General features: G+C 42.0%; 6 protein-coding genes and 2 non-coding genes across 11 annotated transcripts; 4 read left to right on the top strand and 4 right to left on the bottom strand.

Moving 5' to 3' along the window:
- LOC127781420 (uncharacterized) lies at positions 1 to 6384 on the bottom strand. 2 transcript variants are annotated; one of them, XM_052308371.1, is made up of 10 exons: positions 6095 to 6384; positions 5726 to 5760; positions 4907 to 5095; positions 4077 to 4256; positions 3565 to 3749; positions 3351 to 3446; positions 3106 to 3151; positions 2879 to 2985; positions 2045 to 2146; positions 1 to 1959 (listed from the first exon to the last, which is right to left on the bottom strand). In XM_052308371.1, the coding sequence occupies exons 1-10, from the start codon at positions 6334 to 6336 to the stop codon at positions 1225 to 1227; spliced, it is 1917 nt and encodes a 638-aa protein (XP_052164331.1). In that variant the 5' UTR covers positions 6337 to 6384; the 3' UTR covers positions 1 to 1224. The 2 variants fall into 2 exon arrangements, with proteins under 2 accessions (XP_052164331.1, XP_052164332.1); XM_052308372.1 differs by having other exon boundaries at positions 4907 to 5092; positions 6095 to 6383.
- Positions 6385 to 6498: 114 nt separating this feature from the next.
- On the top strand, positions 6499 to 6615 carry LOC127783408 (U5 spliceosomal RNA). The gene has a single exon (XR_008019312.1). It is a non-coding gene; the product is annotated as a U5 spliceosomal RNA (small nuclear RNA).
- On the top strand, positions 6502 to 9459 carry LOC127781418 (uncharacterized protein At3g49055). The gene is made up of 5 exons (XM_052308367.1): positions 6502 to 7624; positions 7913 to 7989; positions 8105 to 8216; positions 8303 to 8419; positions 8715 to 9459. The coding sequence occupies exons 1-5, from the start codon at positions 7073 to 7075 to the stop codon at positions 9087 to 9089; spliced, it is 1233 nt and encodes a 410-aa protein (XP_052164327.1). The 5' UTR covers positions 6502 to 7072; the 3' UTR covers positions 9090 to 9459.
- Positions 8907 to 10759, bottom strand: LOC127781419 (uncharacterized). Of its 3 annotated transcripts, none has more exons than XM_052308369.1 (4): positions 10495 to 10759; positions 10169 to 10248; positions 9819 to 10074; positions 8907 to 9054 (listed from the first exon to the last, which is right to left on the bottom strand). In XM_052308369.1, the coding sequence occupies exons 1-3, from the start codon at positions 10594 to 10596 to the stop codon at positions 9822 to 9824; spliced, it is 435 nt and encodes a 144-aa protein (XP_052164329.1). In that variant the 5' UTR covers positions 10597 to 10759; the 3' UTR covers positions 8907 to 9054; positions 9819 to 9821. The 3 variants fall into 3 exon arrangements, with proteins under 3 accessions (XP_052164329.1, XP_052164330.1, XP_052164328.1); XM_052308370.1 differs by having other exon boundaries at positions 8931 to 9068; XM_052308368.1 differs by lacking the exon at positions 8907 to 9054 and having other exon boundaries at positions 9573 to 10074.
- A 297-nt stretch (positions 10760 to 11056) lies between these two features.
- On the bottom strand, positions 11057 to 15546 carry LOC127781417 (dihydroxy-acid dehydratase, chloroplastic). Its single transcript, XM_052308366.1, has 14 exons — positions 14946 to 15546; positions 14356 to 14427; positions 14025 to 14072; positions 13788 to 13942; positions 13474 to 13668; positions 13291 to 13402; positions 13121 to 13190; positions 12977 to 13035; positions 12771 to 12894; positions 12610 to 12680; positions 11990 to 12091; positions 11822 to 11902; positions 11482 to 11640; positions 11057 to 11387 (listed from the first exon to the last, which is right to left on the bottom strand). Exons 1-14 carry the CDS (start codon positions 15429 to 15431, stop codon positions 11337 to 11339), a joined length of 1785 nt encoding a protein of 594 aa, XP_052164326.1. The 5' UTR covers positions 15432 to 15546; the 3' UTR covers positions 11057 to 11336.
- Positions 15547 to 16412: 866 nt separating this feature from the next.
- On the bottom strand, positions 16413 to 16486 carry TRNAV-CAC (transfer RNA valine (anticodon CAC)). The gene has a single exon. It is a non-coding gene; the product is annotated as a tRNA-Val (tRNA).
- Positions 16487 to 16790: 304 nt separating this feature from the next.
- Positions 16791 to 17806, top strand: LOC127782961 (uncharacterized). The gene is made up of 2 exons (XM_052310255.1): positions 16791 to 16951; positions 17440 to 17806. The coding sequence occupies exons 1-2, from the start codon at positions 16838 to 16840 to the stop codon at positions 17557 to 17559; spliced, it is 234 nt and encodes a 77-aa protein (XP_052166215.1). The 5' UTR covers positions 16791 to 16837; the 3' UTR covers positions 17560 to 17806.
- A 203-nt stretch (positions 17807 to 18009) lies between these two features.
- Positions 18010 to 20536, top strand: LOC127781757 (peptidyl-prolyl cis-trans isomerase CYP18-2). Its single transcript, XM_052308774.1, has 6 exons — positions 18010 to 18191; positions 18312 to 18407; positions 18503 to 18564; positions 18897 to 19030; positions 19622 to 19706; positions 20244 to 20536. The coding sequence occupies exons 1-6, from the start codon at positions 18120 to 18122 to the stop codon at positions 20287 to 20289; spliced, it is 495 nt and encodes a 164-aa protein (XP_052164734.1). The 5' UTR covers positions 18010 to 18119; the 3' UTR covers positions 20290 to 20536.
- Positions 20537 to 20706: the final 170 nt, after the last annotated feature.

Here is a 20706-nt window from a genome sequence, read left to right as displayed (position 1 = left end):
GAAAAAAAAAAGCAATGCGATCGAGATCGATAATCATCGACTTTTATTCAATTCTCCAGTAATCAATCACTACCACTTTGGATTCATTCTGAAGATTTACAGCATGCATATGCATGCAGCTTGCAAAGGAAAACAACCGCAGATATTTTTGCTAGCTGATTGAACACCTTTGGAACATTGAATCATCATTGATTCACTGTATCTATCTACAACTTTGCCTGTTTGACAAGGATAGCTTTGTCTTTGCAGGTGTAGAAATTAAAGAGAGAACTTCTCTTTCGATGATGTGCATCTGCATCAAAACCAAAACATCCAGATGTTTCCATGGCAAAAAACAGAACGGCATACTGTTCACTATCCCATCGTACTGGTACATCATATGCTTCAGGTATGTACAGTGCAAGCAAGGAAAAGGGAGGCATATTATTTTTCATGTCATTTTCGTGCAAAAGCTCACCTTGTCTGGGTATTTCCATCGCATCAGGCAAAACACGAGTGATGATGGAAAGCATCTTGTTCCGGGCTATGTGAGTTGCATGCAGTTTCCATCTTATCAGGTTATGTGGTCATCAGCAACACCAGAATTGAGATTACCATGGGCGGCAGCTCCAGTTTTTGCTGATACCAACAAACCTGGAACAGTCCCAGTTTATCAGCTGATACCCAACAAACCTGGAACAGCTCATCCATACCTATCACCAGCAGCAGTGCAGATGTTGCCATTTCTTGTCCATGAGGTTGCTCTGCAGTGGTGGATGCTTAGCAGAGGAATAACATGCTGATGCAATGCAGTTGCTTCTTGTTGGTCTTGCTGGATATTTTTACTATTATATATAAGCTAGTACACCAAGTGATTCATCATCAGCATCCATCAATCTTGCATGACTGACAGAATTTTCAACAGCAAGCTTTGCAGCACACCTCTCAATCTTGATCCATGACAATCGTGAATTCTTCTTACCCCCACTTGCACAAGGAAAAATGAGAGCTCACAATCTGCGGTGACAAAACTAGGTGGCAGAGTCAGCAGCATGGTTTTGCCAGAACTTTTGATAGCTATGCAAAATCTGCCTCTCTACTTAATTTCTTCCCCAGCACATATATGACAACACACAACTAAATTTTACAACAAATCAACAAATTGATTTGCACCAGGGTACATGGCGACGGTGTGAACTTCCTATCTCAGAAACATTACCTAGCTACATTCTCATACTGCAACTGTCATCTCCTGTAATATGGATAGGTTCCATAAGCTATATTCCTTTGTAACGCTATATTCTCGTTATGCTGAATTAGCTGGGCCAAATGGAAATCATAGGGGTGAAAACCATTGATCACAGGTTGCTGTTCTAGTAAAGGGACAAACATATGTTGGGCTTGCTGCTGTGGTTGGATTCCAGGATTCAGGTGGATGAAATTACCCTGCTGTTGACCTAGTAACCCCTGACTATAAAGGGGAGCTGAATGTAGATGCTGTTGTGGTGGTAACCCATAAGCAAACATAGGGTCAACCAAAGGTTGAGGTATGTGGGAAACCTGATTAATTGGTTGGATGGGCCGTATTTGAGGCACAAATGCGGTAGGACGGTGTAAATTAGTGGCAGATCTACTAGCAGCCGGTCCAGGGTTTACAGTATGCTTCACTTTCTTTTGCTGCTTCTGGTTGCTTTCTGGGCCAATAATATGCTTCGCTTTCTTTTGCTGCTGTGGGTTGCTTTCTGGGCCATGCGTTGGGTGGTCCTTCCTCTTAGGACGCTTTAGACTGGGATTACTGATCAGCTCATCCTGACGAAGCGGCTCAAACATAAGGTTCTTCAGCTTTGGTGCATCAATTTTACCCCTAAAGAAATTGTTCAAATTCAAAACAGCGACCCTTATGCATTCGCTGATTTTCTGCATCTCCTCCTTGCCTACTGCTCTGGCAAAATTCTGTGACCGGTCCAAGAAGTCCTCAACCTGCATGAATTGCTTGTTGTGTATAAATAAACAAACTTTTGCAAAAGTTACTAAAAAAGCACAATGAATTCATGGAAAAGCTTACACTCAAGTTACCAACTCCTCTTTCCCAGGTCTTAAAGATCCATGACCCTTCAAAATTGCTAGCACAGAGCCCTTGCTCCCATAAACCCTCCACTGATAGTAGCTGCATGAGAGAAGGTCAATAGTGTCTGTCAGCATAATGAGTTCTGACATTAAGAAGGAAGGGCTCTTTTGTGGAAGTAATGTTAACTAAGTAATCAATGAACAGCTTACAAACCGTTCATACGTATATACGACACCAAAATAAGCAAACAACTTTGCCTAGCAACAAATTAGATGGACTCAGGTGGTATAACCCTCTCTAACTGTGTAACAAGATCCCTTAATTAGATAATGAAGTCGATGATGCTATACAAGAGAACAATGTTTAGAAGGGCACAAGAGAACAGTGACATGGACCAGGTGAACAGGACCGTCCCGTCCCAGCTGGGTCAAACTGGGAGTTTACTGTCACAGATTTTTGTCACGGATTATTAGCCTCTAAAAATATGTTTTCTCAAAAACCTTTCTTCTACTGCATTGCTTAGATCCCTTGTTCTAAGCTTCTTATTTATTAATATTTTTTATCAAAATATTTAATTTGTATTTACCACCGTGCAGATAATCCACTACAATAATCCAGTCAATAATCTTTTTCAAACTGGGCATTTGTTCAGACATTTGCAGGGGTTCAGATCAAGTCATGTGCAAGGGGAGATATCCCTTTGTCAATCAATGTAAAAACTCTAGGAAATGAGGGCAAAACAACCATAACTCAACAATATCCCTATGGATTCAAAATAGAATATTGGCCTGTAACAAACATAAATGGAAGGTGCATTTTTAATTCACTTACTTTACTCATAAGTGACACAAAAAGCTCGGCAACTGATTCTTTATTTCTGCTCCCAAACCCCTCAACTAGTGAGACATTTCTCTGAATACTTGGAAAGTCTGGACCATCTACAAGACGATGGAAATTATCTTAGTTTCTTCATATAAGTTTTATATCAACAACAGAGAAACCAATCCCAGGAAAGCGTAGCAGTGAGAATGACATACACCTAAAAATAGAGAGAGTACCTTTCAACAAGGCAGAAAATGCAGGTAAGATTGGAGGTCGCCGGGTCTGTAATCCACATTGTTTAATAAAAAGTGTGTTTATTTCTCTTTTTGCCAACAGAAAAAAGGACTTAGGATTAACTGCAAGCTTATACATACAGGCTGTAGAACTTTAATGGAAATTCCATGAGGCCAGTGAAGCTACCCTAACTACTTGATACTCATGACTAAAAAGTCCAATAAAAACTCAAGTCAAAGTAACAAACCTGTAAATGGAAAGCAACTAAAGAGATAATCGCCATTGAGCTCATTGTTCGATCTCTGGGGCAATTAACATCATGTGCCTTTGCCCAGAATTTCATCTGCAGAATTAACAGAAACGGTTGGTGTCACATATTTTAGAAGGCCACTGTATGGGGATTCTTGCAACAATTTTATTGCCCATTGGAACGAAAAAAACGTGACAGAGAATTGCAATACCAGATAACATAGTATCTGAAATCTTTCATCAATGGATGAAATAAGTTTAAATATCATTGATCTTGACATGCCATCTTTGTTCTCAACTGAAATATCACACTCAACCCCAGTTCCCTTATCAATAACCTTCAGTACAGGAACTTTAGCAGTTACAACAGGTAAAACCCCATGACAACGGCCATTCCCTGATATTGACAATATAAGGACAAGGAAACGAAATCACATTAAAATTGGCATCAAAAGGTTCTATTAAATAGGTGACATATATCAAAATGAAGTTATTTATGTCCAATTGTCAACACCATGTCAAGGAGAATACACTTCTTATCAAACATACACCGATAATTTGATATACTGTTAATAACAAAACTAATTTAAATTCTTCATTTAAATTTTAGATATTTGGTGTGTGACACATATTGCAACATATATGAAGGGACACCATAAATATATGGATATAAAGTTGACCCTTTTGGATCTGTTACATAAACCTAGAGAGTGTAGATAATTACTCTGATGAGCATATAGAACTTTTGCGAGGTTCCGAATAACAGAAATCTTGTCCTTGCGAGCAAATTGACTATGAAAATCAGCATTAAAGTTGACAGAGAGGTCAAGGTCACTTTTGGAAGTAAATAGATCCATTGTGAACGATCCAAATGCTTCCACAACTGGAAACCCCTTCTTTTTACCTGGAAGGAGGCATCATAATCAGGAAACAGGTCATAATATCACACAAATTTGCAATATTCAGGCAGAGACTAAGTATTCATGGTAAAAGAAGGAATCTTGCATGTAAAGAAAAGTGTATTGCAAAAGTGTAGACACACACAGAAATCTGAACAATGCATGTTGAAGTTAACTGATCAACTAACAGTCAAAAGGAGGTTAACTAGGCATATTTGTAGTACAAATCAAGCCAAATTCATATAATTTTCATGCTTGTGTTTCCAAATGCATTATCCTTTTCACCAATGCTCTGTTATGTACAAGTTTCAACACAAAATTTTGCACTATGCATCTTTCTAGCATCAGAAGCAAAAGTCTTTGCTTGACCATTAGGTGTCAGCAATCCATAACTGAGGTGCACAGAAAAAGCATATTTTGCTGAATGCTGACGCATATGAATCATAACTGCAGGTGTTTAAAACCCTATTCACACTATTGTTGAACTGCAAATGAATTTCCCTGATTGCATATGTGTATGAATTACAAGAAAATGCATCTTTTGCAACTCTCATATTATATTTTCAAGCATAGTCAGCAATTACAATGATCAAAAGCGCATATTTTGAAAGCATAATTCATCGACCCATGATAACAGATGAAATATAACTCTTACCATATATCTCTTCTGCTATTTTGTTGAAGACATCGATCATCAAATGCCGTTGCTCATAGTCATCAGGCTTTGGACGCAATATTGCATATAATTCTATAAGTAAATCCTCGAGAACTGGAAGCAAAGTAGGATTGATAGAGGGTGCTTCTGCCTCCAACTCGCAACTCTCTGCACGCTTGCATAGCGCTGCTAGTAATTCAAAATTTAAATAAAAGGTATCAGTTGCAGTGTACATGAAAGTATTCATTAATGGCGCAGAAGTCCGTGTAATTGGTATCAAGCATGGTAATTCACAACTGTTTCAGCATTTACATGCCCAGAGTACTCCTTCATATAAAGAAGTCATGTTTGCAAACAATCACAGCCACCACGTATATATTTAGAGCTGCCAGCATTTGCTTGCGCAGAGAGAAGCTATTGACTTATTTCTAAGTAGTCAGGAAATCTAGAGAAGCGAAACATGACAAGAGGCTACAGGATAACTTTGTGGACGGAAAAACAGACAAGCAGCTATCTTTGCCGCAAAATGAAACTGTCATTACTCATAAGAAATATAGGAGTATTAGTCTAGGTCCACCAGTTGTATTGAGTGCAGAAGATATAGCATGCTGCTTGCATGCATCTGACATGGTCACATGATACAGTTGTTATCTGTGATGCCCTGGTGTACAGAAATGATACCGTAGCAGAGGAATCTAACAGAAAGGTTTGGTTCTTGATGTGCTTGAATCGAAGAGCAGCATGAGGCAGGAAGTAATATACACCAATAATAAAAAAAAAATTGGGAGCAGCAATAAACAGATAGTTAAATAGTACTACCTTGTGAATCCCATGAGATTTCCAAGCTCTGCGGCCTGCAGGATGACACCAAAAGGAAAGAAATTTTAACTGAGAGGTCATCATAAACCGGGGGAAAATAAATCGGGTTGGTCCGTAGTCGTACCAATCCAGAAAGCTAGACATGGCAGCAAATTCTGAAGGAGAGGATTAAGCTTAAGCATATACTAGTATCTACAAAGCACAATCCCCTCGCTCTCTCGTCTTATAGAACTACTAGTACCATGAGCAAGAAGAAGAATCCGAGTAGAATTTGGTCGTACGCACGCACGCGGCGACTCCAATTCCCCCCAAAAGCACAAGGGGATCAGCGGAACACGAAGGGGGGCAGAGGCGCGAAGAATAACGGACCTGGGGGAGCGGTCGGGCCGAGACGAGGCGTCGACTTTGGACGGGACAGGAGGAGAGGCGGCGGCGGCCATGCAGATGCGGCGGCGGCGGCGGCGGCCGTCGGTTTCTGGCGGTGAAGACGTGAAGTGGTCGGAACTCGGAACGCAAGGCGCAAGAAGAAGGTAAGGCTGGTGGGGCCCACTACCACGGTCGGTTAACGGTTTTGCAAGGCCCAACTCAGCTTCAAGGCCCACCACCACCATGATCAGGCCCAAGAGATGATAAAGTGGCCCATTGCCAAGAGGAGAGTAGGAGGCGGAGGTGGTGTGGGAGATTGATTAGTACCACATCGGCTAGCGGAGAGGAGGAGGGGGTAGGCGGGTGGGTATAAAAAGGGAGGCGATGCGGCCGGTGGAAGGGCACGCAGCTGCGCGGTGAGCACAAAGCGAACTATTCTTTCGCCTTTTACTAAAGAATACCGTGTGCGCGCCGCACATAGCAGCATACGCTTATTTTTGGAGGGCGCCCTATCCAAGGGCCCCCAACAATTCTCAAATTCAATAACTCTTTTTATTTTTGGAGGGTGCTCTATCCAAAGGCCCCCAACATTCTCAAATTCAAAACTCTTTTAAGTTAGAATATCAAGTACACAGAAATTTACATTGTCCGGTCGTTTGAAAACAAAAATATCTCTTTTCCTGCATTCTCCTTTCTTGATGTTTATACAGTACCTTTTTAAAAACTAGAAATGCTTTTCTACCCGCCGAACCCCGTTTGGTGAATTTACATGTCGAATTCTCCCGGCTCACTGTCAAGCTCAAGTGAAGAGCAGCAGCACAGTGTACAATGTAATTTTACATGTGCTGAAGAAGAAAGACAAACCTGATTCAGCTCAGCCAACTACTCTTCTTCATCAGGGTTTCCCTTGACTGTTAGTTGCATGCATACTGGCTTTCCCCCCACATTCAATCTCAGCTTCTGCATCCCCTGAATTCTGCCATGGATTATCAACCAAAGGTTGCCATGCACAAGATTACGACCTCACTCCACTTGGTTCACAGGATCTTAGACAGCATCCTGGATAGAGCCTACGACGACAAACTAGACAGGCTATACGAGAGCGTCAACAATGATGATCAAAGGGGTGGCCTGAAGATTCTAGCATCACAGGCTCATCACATACATGAGCTGGCAAAGGAGGTTCAGATCAACTTCTCAGGGTACATGGAGATGCAAAGAAAAGAAGAGAAAAGGTTTGGGAGTATGATATCAAGCCTAAAGAAGGAGAACCAGGATATCAGAAGCATGCTGAAGATTGCTGTCACTGAGAAGGAGGCAGCAGAAAACAGGCTCTGTGTACTGAAGGGTGATAAGGATCAGGGCAGAAGTGCAATCCTGCAGATTGCTGAGAAGGGATTGCACAAGGTTGGCTTTGGCTTCATCATGGATGTGATCACTGGAGAATCAGAAAGAGAGGAAAACATGAGCAGCAACAGTGCGACTGAAATATCCACTACTGGAAGAGAAAGCGATCAGGGCGTTGACAGTCTGGTAAATAGTTCTACATCACTCCTCATTCTTCCTCACTGGCTTATGTATTCATTCTTACGAAATCAATAATTTCCAGTATATCTGTTTCTTATATATAATCCTTCTAAACTTACTGCAATATATAACATCAACATTCAGTACCTGTGAACTAATTCCCCTGCAAGCTTCCAATAAAGTTGACAAACATTATTCTATGACCGTGAATGCAAGTTGACGAGTTGTCAAGGAAAAAATTTCCTGATTGCAGAACTTGATCAGCTAATTATCCGTCTAGCTGTTTCGTTTCAGACTTCAGTAGTTGGAAAGACGATGGAAAATATGCAGAATGAGATAAATGACCTAAGGCATGCCTTACATAAGTCCAGGTAAACTACAAAAGTCATCGAAAAAGATGTATATATGATAGAAAATTTGATGAAACACTCAAAAGTTTTTCCATTAATACGGGTGCTAATTGACATTATCAAATTGTTCCAACAGGTCAGATTGTGATCGTTTGCAACTTCTTGCTGCTGAACAGGCCCAGAAAATAGTCAAATACGAGTTGCACATTAAAGATTTGGAAGAAAGAGAAATATTCCTACTTCACAGCGTATAAACAAATTTACATTTTAAGTTTCTTTATTTGCTAGCCAGGTAACTGAGAAGGGCCTGATGTTCTTGTTTGCAATGCTTAAGGTTGAAGAACTCACTGTAGATCTAAAAGAAGTAGAACGGGAGGCTGCAAGATGGAGGGAAGCATGTGAATTGGAGGTAGAAGCTGGAAAGGATGCTATCAAACAACTCAACCAGGAGGTAATCTTTCAGTAATTACTTTGACCTAAGCTTCCTCAAGATGATCTCCTGAGGTCATGAGGCTTGCGCCGTTCTTTTCAGACTGACAAATTTTAAACAAATTTTCTCAAATTTAAAAGGATGAATCATGCTCAAATTTATTATGTAAAACAATCATAAGTTTGGAATTCTTGAGTTTGCAGTCACTCCAGTTGGGAAAAACAGTACTCTGATGATACCACAACAATATGTGACACCTAATAACGTCATTTATCATGAGCATTATGCATGTTCTCATCAGTTAGGTCCCTTTCAGGTCGCCTTGCTCACAGAAGAACTGAGAAGGGTAAAAGCAGACTTGGAAGCTGCAAACAGTAAGCTACAGCTGAAAGAAAAACTAGCTGCCACTGCAATGGCAGCACAAGCTGCTGCTGATGAATGCCTCAAGCTTGCAGACAGTAGATCTGCTGGGCTACAACTGAGGATAGAAGAGTTGACAAAGCAGATAGAGCAAGAAGATGAGCATGCAGGAAAGGAGCGAGGGAGTGCTCACAGAAGAACAAGATACGCTTGCTGGCCTTTGCGACGACTTCGGGTCATATCAGCATCCTCTAGTGCCAGGAAATGGTTTGTTGATCAGAATGGCAGGTTGCCACCTGGGACAGAAGCACTACTGCAAATAAGGATCTAACAAATATTCAGAGTTTCCTTGTGCTAGAGATATAATGTTGTCCATTATGTTTTGAATGTTTGCACATGCATATCTAAGGTGTTTTGAAACATGTTTATATGGTCTTGCCACTGGATATGGCTTGTTCAACTATAGTCGTCCAACTTTAAGTTATTTTGCATATATGGATATTTACAGAAATATTTGTCACCTTATAAAATGGCTAAAAGAAAATAAAATATTCAAGGGAATACTTTTTTTTTCCAGGATGGCCAAATGATATTAAGATCGAGGGAAAATATTACATGAAAGGGAACATGCAAATATGTATACACTATACAATAGTTACAGAGTTACAGGGTTTGGTCTTGTGCAATGCACCAGCATGAGGTCATTCATTAATCTGAAGCTTGAAGCATGGAGGTATCACTGATTACAGGCATAACAAACCTTGCAACTCTCTCCCAAAAAGAAAAAGATATAAGAAACCTTGCATTTCTAGCCTTAGAAAAAACCATCTTATAAATTATAAATATACTTCTCTTGGTCTCTTCCATGATCTAAACCAATTTAGTAGCTGAAAATTACAAGGCTATTCACTATTCAACTTCGGAATGACCAACAATATCCAGAAAAACCATCCACCCTTACGTTCAGCAATTACACAGGGTATAACAAATCCATGGTAATTAATCTAGCAGAATGTGAATATTCCGATGAAAGATACAGACATGAATATGAACACACTACCTGTCACCTGGCCTTCTTCCCCAATGGCATGGCAGTAACCGAAGGCGCCGTCCTCTTCTTGCTAAAGGCACTAGTTCTGCTTTCAGTCTCACCACTGTCATCATCACTATCATCATTCACCTCCTGAGCAATTGTCTTCTCCTCCTCGGTGGCCTTTCTCTTTTGCGCGTTCACCTTCCCCAGCAACCTCCTTTCCACTGGATCAGTAGGAGCCGCACGTTTTACATTAGGTGCCACTTTAGCACCAAGACCAAGCCTACATCAATTTGCCAGCCTCACATATATATACTGGGTTTTATATATCCAGGAATGCTAAGAAAAAGAAATTCAATTCGTTGAATTGGTTATACCCTGGTGGGCGACCCTCAAAATCCTTAGCTTTGGGTTCATCCTGGTCTGATGCACTCATTTTGTCCACCCATGTCTGTGCCTGAGAACGATTAAATCTGCGGGTTAGTATGCCACATAGAACTAGTTCATGAAATACCATTGCACTCGAAGAATTCGATCGAACACTAGGAAAAACAGGAAAAGAAAAATAACCACTGCTTTTAGGATAAGAGAGTTCAACGGCGAGGCACCCTCTAAACCTAACTAGCACGGACTGCATCGTGCGCTTCTAGGACGGAAAGAGTAACAGAGAAGAGAGCATGGGAGTGGTGGAGGCGGAGCTGACCAGCTTGAGGGCCTTGTTGAGCGTGACCACCTTGGGGAGCGGGGCCTTCTTCTCTCCTCCCGATGCTGGCGGCTTCTTCTCCGACGGCTGCTCGGTTGCCATGGCTGGTGGTCGAAGCGGCAGAGCCAAGAGACTGGAGGTTTCTGACCGGATCAGCGGCGGCGGGAAGAGCTAGTAGGAGGAGGCGGCGGCGAGCGAGAGAGCAGAGCAGGCGGCGGCGGCGCGACGGTGAATCGGACGCAGGCGCAGCGACAAGAAAGAGGGAGGCCGTCGTGGACTCGTGTGTCTTATGGACTCTCCCTGGGCTGGGCTGGGCCGATAAATGGGCCGTGGTGGCCTCGTTGTTACGCAGCTGCTACTTGGACCTTGACGGACGGTGTACAAATACGCTTTCTATTCAGAAAAGCGTATTTTTCATAATGGCACAAGTTTACATAACGGTTAGACTCTGATGCAATGGAGAAAAATTGCGAAATTAGTTTGGCACAGCTCATCGGATCACACTTAAAATGCAACACAGATCTGGTAGCTCCTGGCTGCATTCCAGTGATACATCATAAAATTGCAGTACCGGTTTTTTTTTTCTCAAGCATCAGGCGATTTTCAGACAAAACTTGTCCAACACAGCAACAGACAATGGATTATTCAGCAAGCAGTTCCCTCGGCATTGCTTGAGCACCTAGGAAACTGCCATTTTATTGAAGGGAACTACCATCACAATCAGCCTTCACCAATCACCACCATGAACTACTGTTACATGCAAACTGTTCCTCAAAAACCTCCTCCTATTCCTCCTCTTTTTTATTTTTTATTTTTTATTACTCGAGCAGCAGCAGCACGATCTACTCATCGGTGACGCATCCTCTTGATGCAGGGGACACGAGCTTCGTGTACTGCAATGATAAAAGGATTACAGCGATGTTCATTACCAAAGGCCAATCTTATGCGACCAGGAATGTTAATGTGATATAATGTATGTAGTAGTACCTTCCAAAGCGCTCCACGGGCAGCCTTGTGTGGCGGCGGCGTCCATTTCCTCCGTCTTTCTTCCAGCTCAGCTTCAGTCAGTTCAACATCAATTACTCTCTTCACAACATCAATGGTAATTTTGTCACCGTTTTGAACAAGACCAATTGGACCTCCCTCCTGAAAAATATTCACATTGTAAACAACACCAACCAAAACAATCTTTGCTGCCGTTATCTTTCCCCTAGCTGGCAGCGTCATGAGGAAGAACCATTTGAAAGGCCGCAGGAAAAAGAACTAGCAGAATGTTACATTTTATAGGTTAATGTGTAACCAATGCTAGAGTACTACAACACAATACCTGTGCTTCAGGACAAATGTGGCCTACAACAAATCCATGTGATCCTCCAGAAAATCTGCCATCGGTCAGCAGGGCACACTCCTGTAGTGATGTTTGAATACAAGTTAAATATTGATCAGCTGTCACAAGGAAAGTTATCAGACATTCAGAAGACAGCAAGATAACTACCTTCCCAAGACCAGCACCCATTATTGCACTAGTTGGAGTCAGCATTTCAGGCATCCCTGGTCCACCTTTCGGTCCTTCTCCTCGTATCACTACTACCTTCCCCTGTTGTGATTGCATGCCAGCAGAGTAATTCAGAACAAGACTATGCATGGTTGTCCCAGTGAACTAATGCATTCCCTTGTCAAGAGCGTAAAAGGAAATATCGATAAAGCGCATTAGTTTGCAAAACTAATTAAAGTTGACTACTGTGTCAACTGGAATAAAGGTAAGTTATATTAAAATATAGGTCCAATCATTAGCAAAAAAAAAATGCAACTGCACAGAGATTTCAAAACGATATCTGCCCCACACTTATACATATATATTAGCATTCCTAGGTGCAAATATATATATTTGCATTCTTAAGTGCACCAGAGTATGATTTTTTTCATTAGCGCTTATACAAAAGATTTATTTTATAGTTCTCTGTTTCAGCGCAAAGAGTTATGTTATAAGCAAAAACTCAGATATTAAATTTACCCAAATACTTGGAAAACTGGTTGCTATGAAATTTTGTATTTCAGGCCTCTGAATTGCAAAAGAATGTGTCCAAATTGCACCTTTTGGATTAATCATATTACCTTGAAATTCGCTGGGTTTTCTGATATAGCTGTAATCATAGATTCTTCACCCTCAAACACTAGTGCAGGGCCTGCCATTTGACCATAACAAATTTAAATTTTACAGATAATGTGAGGAACTGAGGCTCAAAGGATTAGAAAAGGTGAGCAACAAAAGGCACCTGAGAAAAACATCCCCTCTTTGCCAGTAATTTTTGCTACAGAACCTTCTGGTGCAAGATTGCCATAAAGTATTTGTATATGACCAGTTGATTTGATTGGGTTGTCCAGGGGCCTTATTATTTGCTGAAAGAACAAATAAAATGTGTAAATGCTACTATACAAAGAGCTAGATAATAAGGCATAAGAATTCTGGGTTGAGCTTTACCTGTCCTTCGGACAGAGGAGGGAAGATTTTAGCATTTTCCGCTAGAGTTTTCCCAGTGACTGAAGATGGAAAAGAACAAATCGGTTAGTAACCAAATAAAGGAGCTTCTACACATTATTATGAATAGAAATTGATGGCACACACCGGTCATACAATCACCATCAAGAAGACCTTGCTCCAGAAGATAATGAATTACTGCAGGTGTTCCACCAATCTGAAATGTGCAAGCACGAATTTTTGTGAGCGCTTCACACAAACACTAATTGTAAAGATGAAGTGAAACCAAGTACATATTTATAGCATCAAGTATTTACCTTATGCAGATCCTCCATGACATATTTGCCACTAGGCTTAAGGTCCGCAAGGAAAGGAACTTGGTCACTGACCTTCTGAAAATCATCAAGAGTTAATTGCAGACCTACAGACCTGAAAGAAGAAAACAATCAGCATTTGTCTATCCAAGACATTAAAAAGCAGACAAGAGGAAGATAACCCACCTAGCGATAGCAATTAAATGCAAAACAGCATTAGTAGACCCACCAAGTGCCATGACAATGACCATTGCGTTCCGCAAAGATTTTTCAGTGATAATGTCTTTAGGCTTCAAATCCATCTTTAACAATTCTAAAAGATACTTCCCAGCAAGACGGCATTCCTCTAGCTTTAGTGGGTCTTCAGCAGGGGTTGAAGAACTTCAGAAAATAAAACACAGCAGAACTGATAAGAGTTCTGTTCAATTTCTGAACTCAGAGCAAATTGATTATGCAGCCTAAAAAGAAAACAAGACAAGGTTCCAGCATATTGTTTGCACCTGTACGGAAGGCTCATACCCATGGTCTCGATGGCGGATGCCATTGTGTTCGCGGTGTACATACCACCACACGCACCTGCTCCTGGGCATGAGTTGCGGAGCACATTCTTTCTTTGCTCATCACTGATTGATCCGGTAACAAATTCTCCATAGCACTGTACATCATAACACGACAAAAGTAAGAATAAGCTGTATACTGCTACATTAGAAAGTACTAGCAAATAAGAAGCAGAGTACCTGGAAAGCAGATACTATGTCATAAGAATTACCCTGAAAATGACCAGGCTGCATGAACAGAAAGCCCGTCAGAAAATGCTCAGCAAAAAGTGAATGTAATTCAGAACTGACATATATTCACCATGTTTTATCACTGGTAAATGACTACAAACCCATTATTATTAAATTAAAAGGGCAGTCCACAAACATGGTGCCAACCATATTGAACTGTTTTGTAGCATGAATTATTTGCTATGCATAAAAAGGTTGTTTTATTGTATCTGGCACTAACATCTTCAAATTACTTCAAATATTAATACAATCCTACATCAAAAGAACAGAGATGAATTACCTTAATAGTTCCACCATATATCATGATACTTGGTCGGTTCAGCCGCCCCATTGCCATTATTGTTCCTGGCATCTGCAACGGATTAGGACCATTAAACTCAAATGCAACAAAGATCTAAATGTCCGCAGTTATCTCACAAGCTTTCCTAATGTCAAAAGCATCATGGGGTAAAATGAAGTACAAAATTTTAGACCTTTGTTATGTTCTTCAAAACAAGGTTGTAAGTACAAAACAGTGTACCAAAATCACCTCAGCTTCAACAACCAAACTATGCATTTAACTGAACGTGCAGGGATAATGGATTTTTTCTATCATCTGTTTACTTTGTACTGGCGAAAAATATATATCAGAACCAATTGGGGATGAAATCCCCAAATGTTTAAAACACCTATGGACAAAGCGGACATCACAGCGCAAGGCCTACTTTGATGATACCACAGTCTGATTTCTCAGCACAGATTGCATTTTTAATTGCGTCTAGGAAGCAAACTAGCAGGATGGAACAGTGAATAGAAAGATGCGGACTTATGTTTGTAGAACGGATCGAGCAAAAGGATAAAGGGGGGAAAGGGTGGAGGAAAGATACAGACGTTCTTGTCGCATCCAGGAATGGAGATGTTGGCGTCGTAGTGCTGCGCGCCCATGACGGTCTCGATGCTGTCGGCGATGAGGTCGCGCGACTGGAGGCTGTAGCACATGCCCCGGGTGCCCATGGAGATGGCGTCGCTGACCCCGACGGTGTTGAAGCGGAAGGCCACCATGCCGGCCTCGCGGACGCCGTCCCTGACGGCCTCGGCGAGGCGGAGAAGGTGCATGTTGCAGGTGTTGCCCTCGTACCAGACGGAGGAGACGCCCACCTGCGGCTTGCGGAGGTCGGCGTCGGTGAGCCCCACGCCGTAGAGCACCGCCTGCGACGCCCCCTGCGACTTGGGCTCCGTGATGCGCGCGCTGTACTTGTTCAGCTTCGGCTCGTCGGACACCGCGGTGGCGCGGATGCGCTCCAGGCGGCGGCGGCGGCGGCCGGATGCGGTCGCCGGCGCCGGAAGGGAGGGGGAGGTGAGGGCAAGCGACTGCATGGCGGCGGCGGCGGAAATGGGAGGGAGGTTTAGGGTTTTGGGTGGCGAGATGAGATGGAGATGGATATCGATGGGTGCGGCGAGAGGAAGCCGACGAGGCAGCACTGTCTCGGTCGGATTACTCTAATTAACCCTTCTTCCATTTTTTTTACTGACAAGAACAAAAAAAAACTTGCCTTCTTCATGTCGTTTGCTTTGCTCCAGATAAACTAACTAACTAATCTGGTTGTTCAGTGTCATGATAAACTGTGTTCTGGTGTATTTGCATTGCAGGCGCCCATCGAATAAGTCGTAAGCTCATAGGATCAGAAGTTCAGAACAGCTGCATCCGAGTATCTATTTGTATATGCATCCATTGGCAAAAGCTTTGTGCATTAGTGCCGGCTTTTATAAAAGAATCATTTGTAAAGCAATCGGTGATGCACCATTTAGCTTTTCGGATGGCCTCCATCCAAATCCATGTTATGTAAGGTAATCTGGCTGGCTCCAAGCTCAGCTGTTGGGTCCCAACCCAAGAGCCAACCAGGATAGTGCGCTCGCTGGAGAAGTTCAGTTAACTCTCCAGGCATGAGGTCTCATCAACATGTTATGGCATTTGGCTGCTGGGATCTTTATCATCTTCCCCAGCCTTCTCTACTGTACTTGGTGTTTGTCCGGTGATAGAATTGTACTAGCTGATTAAGGCCAATTATTAGTGCATCATCCTTATCCTTCTCTGAGTTATATCTATAGATTGCAGTAATGTAAGGTTGTACCCTGTTGTTCTCGCGAGAGGGAACAAAGTGTTGTTGTAGAACCTTTTGACAGTAATATAAAAGTATCTTTGATTCTGTCATGGTCGATTACTTGAATGTTGAAGCAATGCCCAGTGATCGATTGGCTGGCATAAATATATGATGAAGATTTGCATGCTGCAAAAATTGAAACAAAAACCTTGCTGATGAAGATTTGCATGCTGCAAAAAGCCCAAGTTGATATCAATGTCTGAGCCCAGGTTCGAACTGGGGACCTTTAGTGTGTGAGACTAACGTGATGACCAACTACACCACCCAGACAACTTGTTTGTAGCTAGAAAACATTTCTATACATACACATTCTTCTGCTGTATATTTCATTTCAATTTTATTTATCTGAATCTCCCTGTTCTCACCATCATTTCTGATGTTTTTGTCTAATAACCGAACGAATTTAGATACAGTATATAGCAAAGAAATTAAACAAACCTGCATGAGGAAATGGGCCAAGCCCAGTTGTAAACCCAGGACAGAAGAAGAATAAGGGCCGTGAAAAAGCTAAAGGCCCATCTGTTGCTTTTCTTTCTAGTGTCTTCTTCTTCTTGAACTTCTTGGCAGTTTCGTTCCGTTCCAATCAATCGTCAAGTGAAGAAGCTTGGGAAGGAAAGATTGATGGATCCAAGGTCAAAAGCCGACAGAATAGTCCGGCGTACGGCGATGATCGGCGCCGCCACCGCCGCCTACTTCCTCCTCACCGCCGATTACGGCCTCGACTACCCCAACCCGGTAGGTAACTAGACTAACTTCATTTTTTTCCCTGTAAAAAAATGTGAAATTGCTGCTCCACTGTAGCACAAGTCCAATACTACCAGTATGTTGGTGCACAGAATTTGTGAATTTTATGAAGCTATGAGCTTTTCTTTCTTGTAGCCGTTCATGTGGCGCTGATGTCTGACTGGTCAAGTTCAATACGAGTATCTACTGCATAATACTTCATACTATTGATTATTGAAGTACTCCCTCTATTTCACAATATAAGTCATTTTAGTATTTTTCACATTCATATTGATGTTAATGAATCTAGAATCTAGATTTATTAACATCAATTTGAATGTGGAAAATGCTAAAATGACTTACATTGTGAAACGGAGGAAGTACTACATACTGAATAAGGAGAGATCTTAATTAGGCCTAGTGTTTTAGAAGTGTTTAAGATGCTGAACTGCTGACAGCTACATCAAAGAGCTTGTGTGTGTGTGTGTGTGTGGGCGCAGATTAGGAAGGCCATGGAAGCATCACCGCAGTATATCAAGCACCTCTCCATCTTCAAATATGGCCCAAGTAAGAACAACAAGAACCAAGAAAATGCAGAGCCGGAAGCCACCAAAGAGTAGTAGTTGGAATCTGCACTAGTCACTGTATGCATCCTATTGCTGTGTATGTTGTACAGTGGGCACTAAATCTGAATGTCGTCACTGTCTGCATCCCTATTGCTTTGTTAAGTACTGTAGTAGGAGACTCGATCTGTATTAGCACTATCTAGAATCTTCGCTTTTGTTTCTTCATTAACCTGCTATGCATGATCCAAGTGGTATCTATGTACTATATCTATCATGAATGAATAAACAGGTAGCCTTTTCACTTTACATTCTTTGAACCAAAAGACAAGGAGAGCAACAAGTTGAGTTCACTTGTTTTGTTTCACTTTCACAAGGAAAAGAAAAGAAAACAAAACTTCTCCTCTTCGGTTTCACTTTCACAAGAAAATAAGGAGCAATTCTTATATTTGGTGAGGGGCTTTCTGTAATTTATAGTGTATAAGAATTATGTAGAGAAGACCTCGTATTTGTGGCCTCCCCTCCTCCTCCGAAGAGAGAGAAGGGAATCTCTCCTCTTCTCTTCTCTTCTCGCGCCGCCGCCGCCGCCTCTTGCCTCGCCGTGTCCAGTGCCCAAGATGTGGGGCAGCGCCGACGGCGGCACGCCGGAGGTCACCCTGGAGACATCCATGGGCGCCTTCACCATCGAGGTACCATTGGCTCGGCTCGGCTCGGCCGTCTCTCTCTTGAGCTATTCTTTTCGTCGGCATACACCGAGTTAAGTTCTTGCTCCTTGATTTGATTTGGTCGCTTCTCTCGTCGATCGACAGATGTACTACAAGCACGCGCCCAAGACCTGCAGGAACTTCCTCGAGCTCTCGCGCCGCGGCTACTACGACAACGTCATCTTCCATCGCATCATCAAGGTTTCTGCCCACTCCTTGCTTGCTGCTTTGCTTAATAGGAGTATTAATCAATCCGGTCAGGTTTTCTTTACTGCTTTTATCTTCTTGCGGTTTAGGATTTCATCGTGCAAGGTGGGGATCCTACTGGCACCGGAAGAGGCGGCGAATCCATCTACGGGTCAGCATATTTCTTGCTTTCCTCCTCTTTCAAAGATTGCATTGCAACTGTAACACTCGATTTTGAACTGTATTTTGAGCTCACATCATCAACCCATGATGGATAGCACTGTATTTCTACCTGTTAAAAACATAATAGGGAATTAGTACCTATTGTGTAGCAGCATTTGGTAGCGATTGTACCATTGTTGCTGGGCTCCTGTAGCATCTTGTTTGTAAAAGTAGCTAAATTTATTATTCCTTGTTATTTTCCACGCCACGCCGTTATTGCATTCTATTTGGGGCTCTGTTTGAATCCTTACAAATGTTTGTGTTCTTGCTGTGTGTTTACAGAGCAAAGTTCGAGGATGAGATTAGGCCAGAACTGAAGCACACCGGCGCTGGAATTCTGTCGATGGCCAACGCTGGTCCAAATACAAATGGAAGCCAGTTCTTTATTACTCTTGCGCCTTGTCAGTCACTTGATGGTGAGTCTACCGTACTGTCTCATTGTTGCTCCAGTTTTACATTATGCTTCCGCTTGTTTGCTGTCTATGAATGTTCTTTGCATTGCCCTGGAAAGCTGAAGTTCACTCTGTAGGAGTTAATCAACAATTTCTCAGATTGCAACCTAAAAACTTTACTATCAAATCACTGCAAGTTTTTTTTTAATATTAGATTTGGAATAATTACAAGAAAAACTTGGGACTAGCTTTTGAAGAGCCTGTTGTAGAGTGACTTTGAGTCTAGTGCAATCACTAGGAGCGTGATTCTTGGAGACTTCTGGTGGATTTCTGGGACTCCTGTTCTTCTGTATTGTGATGTTGGTACATTGGACTGCATTGTTGTTAATGTGTAATGCAATTGTGAAGGACTTCTGCTAGCACCATCACTGTTTTTTCTTCCTAATTGCCAACCCTGGAAGATTTTGCCCCTCAGGATGTCACTGCTTACATCTGTTTTTGACATTGTATTTCGCACTCTGGATTGCTTTTACAAATATGTTCTTTTCGAAATTTCCACATTGAAAGTCAGGTACATTTTCATGCTATTAAGGTTATATGGTTTTCCTATTCCAGGAAAGCATACAATTTTTGGGAGAGTATCAAAAGGAATGGAAATTGTCAAGCGCCTTGGAAGTGTCCAGACAGACAAAAGTGATAGGTAACACCAAAACTATATGCCATGGTTGTACATATCACATAATAGATATGGCATCCGATTTGTCCTGAGGGAGAGTTGAGTGAGTGCAACGCCTCACTATTACCATGCATATGCAATGGCAAAGTAGGTAGCAGGGTAGCAGCAGGAGGGAAATATTTGGGATGATGAGTTGCAGCGTTAGTAGATTTGGCTAGGATCTACTCCCTTCGTTCCACATTATAAGATGTTTTGGCCTCTCCATTCGTTGGCTAGATTCACTAACATCCATAAGCAGTTTAGCACATACATGGATCCATGCATTAATCTATCCAAAACTCAAATCGTCTTATAATTTTAACTTATAATGTGAAACGGAGAAAGTATTCATCATGGTAGAGAACAATGAGAGCTGCGGGTGAGTGAGGGCGAATGGTGGGAGGGAGATAACCAAATCATGTGTACAATCCATGTATGGTGCCTGTAAAACTGAAAGGGAAAATGATCGATATGCATTTTTCCTGTCGAATTTATTCAGACTTGTTATCTTTGTTGATTCAGGCCCATCCATGAAGTGAAAATCCTGCGGACTGTGGTCAAAGATTGAGGCACAGCGGGTCTACTCGGTGTCACTCATGACTTCTGGTATTTGGAGTTGTAGCTGCTGTCAGTTTCAGGAATTGTTTCCTGCTTGTTCCGTGCTTATGCAGTGGTGTATCGTTTCGGATGGGCTAGTTTAGTTATTAACAACTCATGAATCGTGATCCGTCTTAATTATTCTCACCTGAACGAGTAGTGTTCAGTGATTATCAGTGGAAATAACTTTCGAAATATATGAAGTCATTTTGAGCGCATGATGTAATTCAGCTGATATTCAGCATGTTACATGCTGTACCAACTCAGGGATTTTTTTTATGTTCAAAACATAAACTCATGCGCTTCAACAGTCCCTGAAAAATTGACGACTCAAGCAATCATAGGATCGGTGTAGAGCTCCGCCAGTCATGCTTCTTAGCATTAGGTC

The sequence above is a fragment of the Oryza glaberrima genome, chromosome 8, assembly GCF_000147395.1.
Source record: "Oryza glaberrima chromosome 8, OglaRS2, whole genome shotgun sequence".
NCBI classification, from domain to species: domain Eukaryota; kingdom Viridiplantae; phylum Streptophyta; class Magnoliopsida; order Poales; family Poaceae; genus Oryza; species Oryza glaberrima.
Note: the sequence above shows the minus strand (reverse complement) of the source record. Positions and strands in the feature narration are given on the sequence as shown.

Excerpts from the sequence above, each read along its gene's own strand:
- LOC127781420 (XM_052308371.1), bottom strand. The coding sequence starts at position 6,336 with ATGGTGGTGGTGGGCCTTGAAGCTGAGTTGGGCCTTGCAAAACCGTTA. Across the intron at positions 5,096-5,725 it reads AATCTCATGGGATTCACAAG|CAGCGCTATGCAAGCGTGCA; the intron begins GTAGTACTATTT and ends TTGAATTACTAG. Across the intron at positions 3,750-4,076 it reads AGTTCTATATGCTCATCAGA|GGAATGGCCGTTGTCATGGG; the intron begins GTAATTATCTAC and ends TGTCAATATCAG.
- LOC127781418 (XM_052308367.1), top strand. The coding sequence starts at position 7,073 with ATGGATTATCAACCAAAGGTTGCCATGCACAAGATTACGACCTCACTC. Across the intron at positions 7,990-8,104 it reads CATGCCTTACATAAGTCCAG|GTCAGATTGTGATCGTTTGC; the intron begins GTAAACTACAAA and ends TTGTTCCAACAG. Across the intron at positions 8,217-8,302 it reads AAATATTCCTACTTCACAGC|GTTGAAGAACTCACTGTAGA; the intron begins GTATAAACAAAT and ends GCAATGCTTAAG.
- LOC127781419 (XM_052308369.1), bottom strand. The coding sequence starts at position 10,596 with ATGGCAACCGAGCAGCCGTCGGAGAAGAAGCCGCCAGCATCGGGAGGA. Across the intron at positions 10,249-10,494 it reads TCAACAAGGCCCTCAAGCTG|GCACAGACATGGGTGGACAA; the intron begins GTCAGCTCCGCC and ends AATCGTTCTCAG. Across the intron at positions 10,075-10,168 it reads TTTGAGGGTCGCCCACCAGG|GCTTGGTCTTGGTGCTAAAG; the intron begins GTATAACCAATT and ends AAATTGATGTAG.
- LOC127781417 (XM_052308366.1), bottom strand. The coding sequence starts at position 15,431 with ATGCAGTCGCTTGCCCTCACCTCCCCCTCCCTTCCGGCGCCGGCGACC. Across the intron at positions 13,403-13,473 it reads CATTTAATTGCTATCGCTAG|GTCTGTAGGTCTGCAATTAA; the intron begins GTGGGTTATCTT and ends TTCTTCTTTCAG. Across the intron at positions 13,191-13,290 it reads TCATGGAGGATCTGCATAAG|ATTGGTGGAACACCTGCAGT; the intron begins GTAAATACTTGA and ends TGCACATTTCAG.
- LOC127782961 (XM_052310255.1), top strand. The coding sequence starts at position 16,838 with ATGGATCCAAGGTCAAAAGCCGACAGAATAGTCCGGCGTACGGCGATG. Across the intron at positions 16,952-17,439 it reads GCCTCGACTACCCCAACCCG|ATTAGGAAGGCCATGGAAGC; the intron begins GTAGGTAACTAG and ends GTGTGGGCGCAG.
- LOC127781757 (XM_052308774.1), top strand. The coding sequence starts at position 18,120 with ATGTGGGGCAGCGCCGACGGCGGCACGCCGGAGGTCACCCTGGAGACA. Across the intron at positions 18,565-18,896 it reads GGCGGCGAATCCATCTACGG|AGCAAAGTTCGAGGATGAGA; the intron begins GTCAGCATATTT and ends GTGTGTTTACAG. Across the intron at positions 19,031-19,621 it reads GCCTTGTCAGTCACTTGATG|GAAAGCATACAATTTTTGGG; the intron begins GTGAGTCTACCG and ends TTCCTATTCCAG.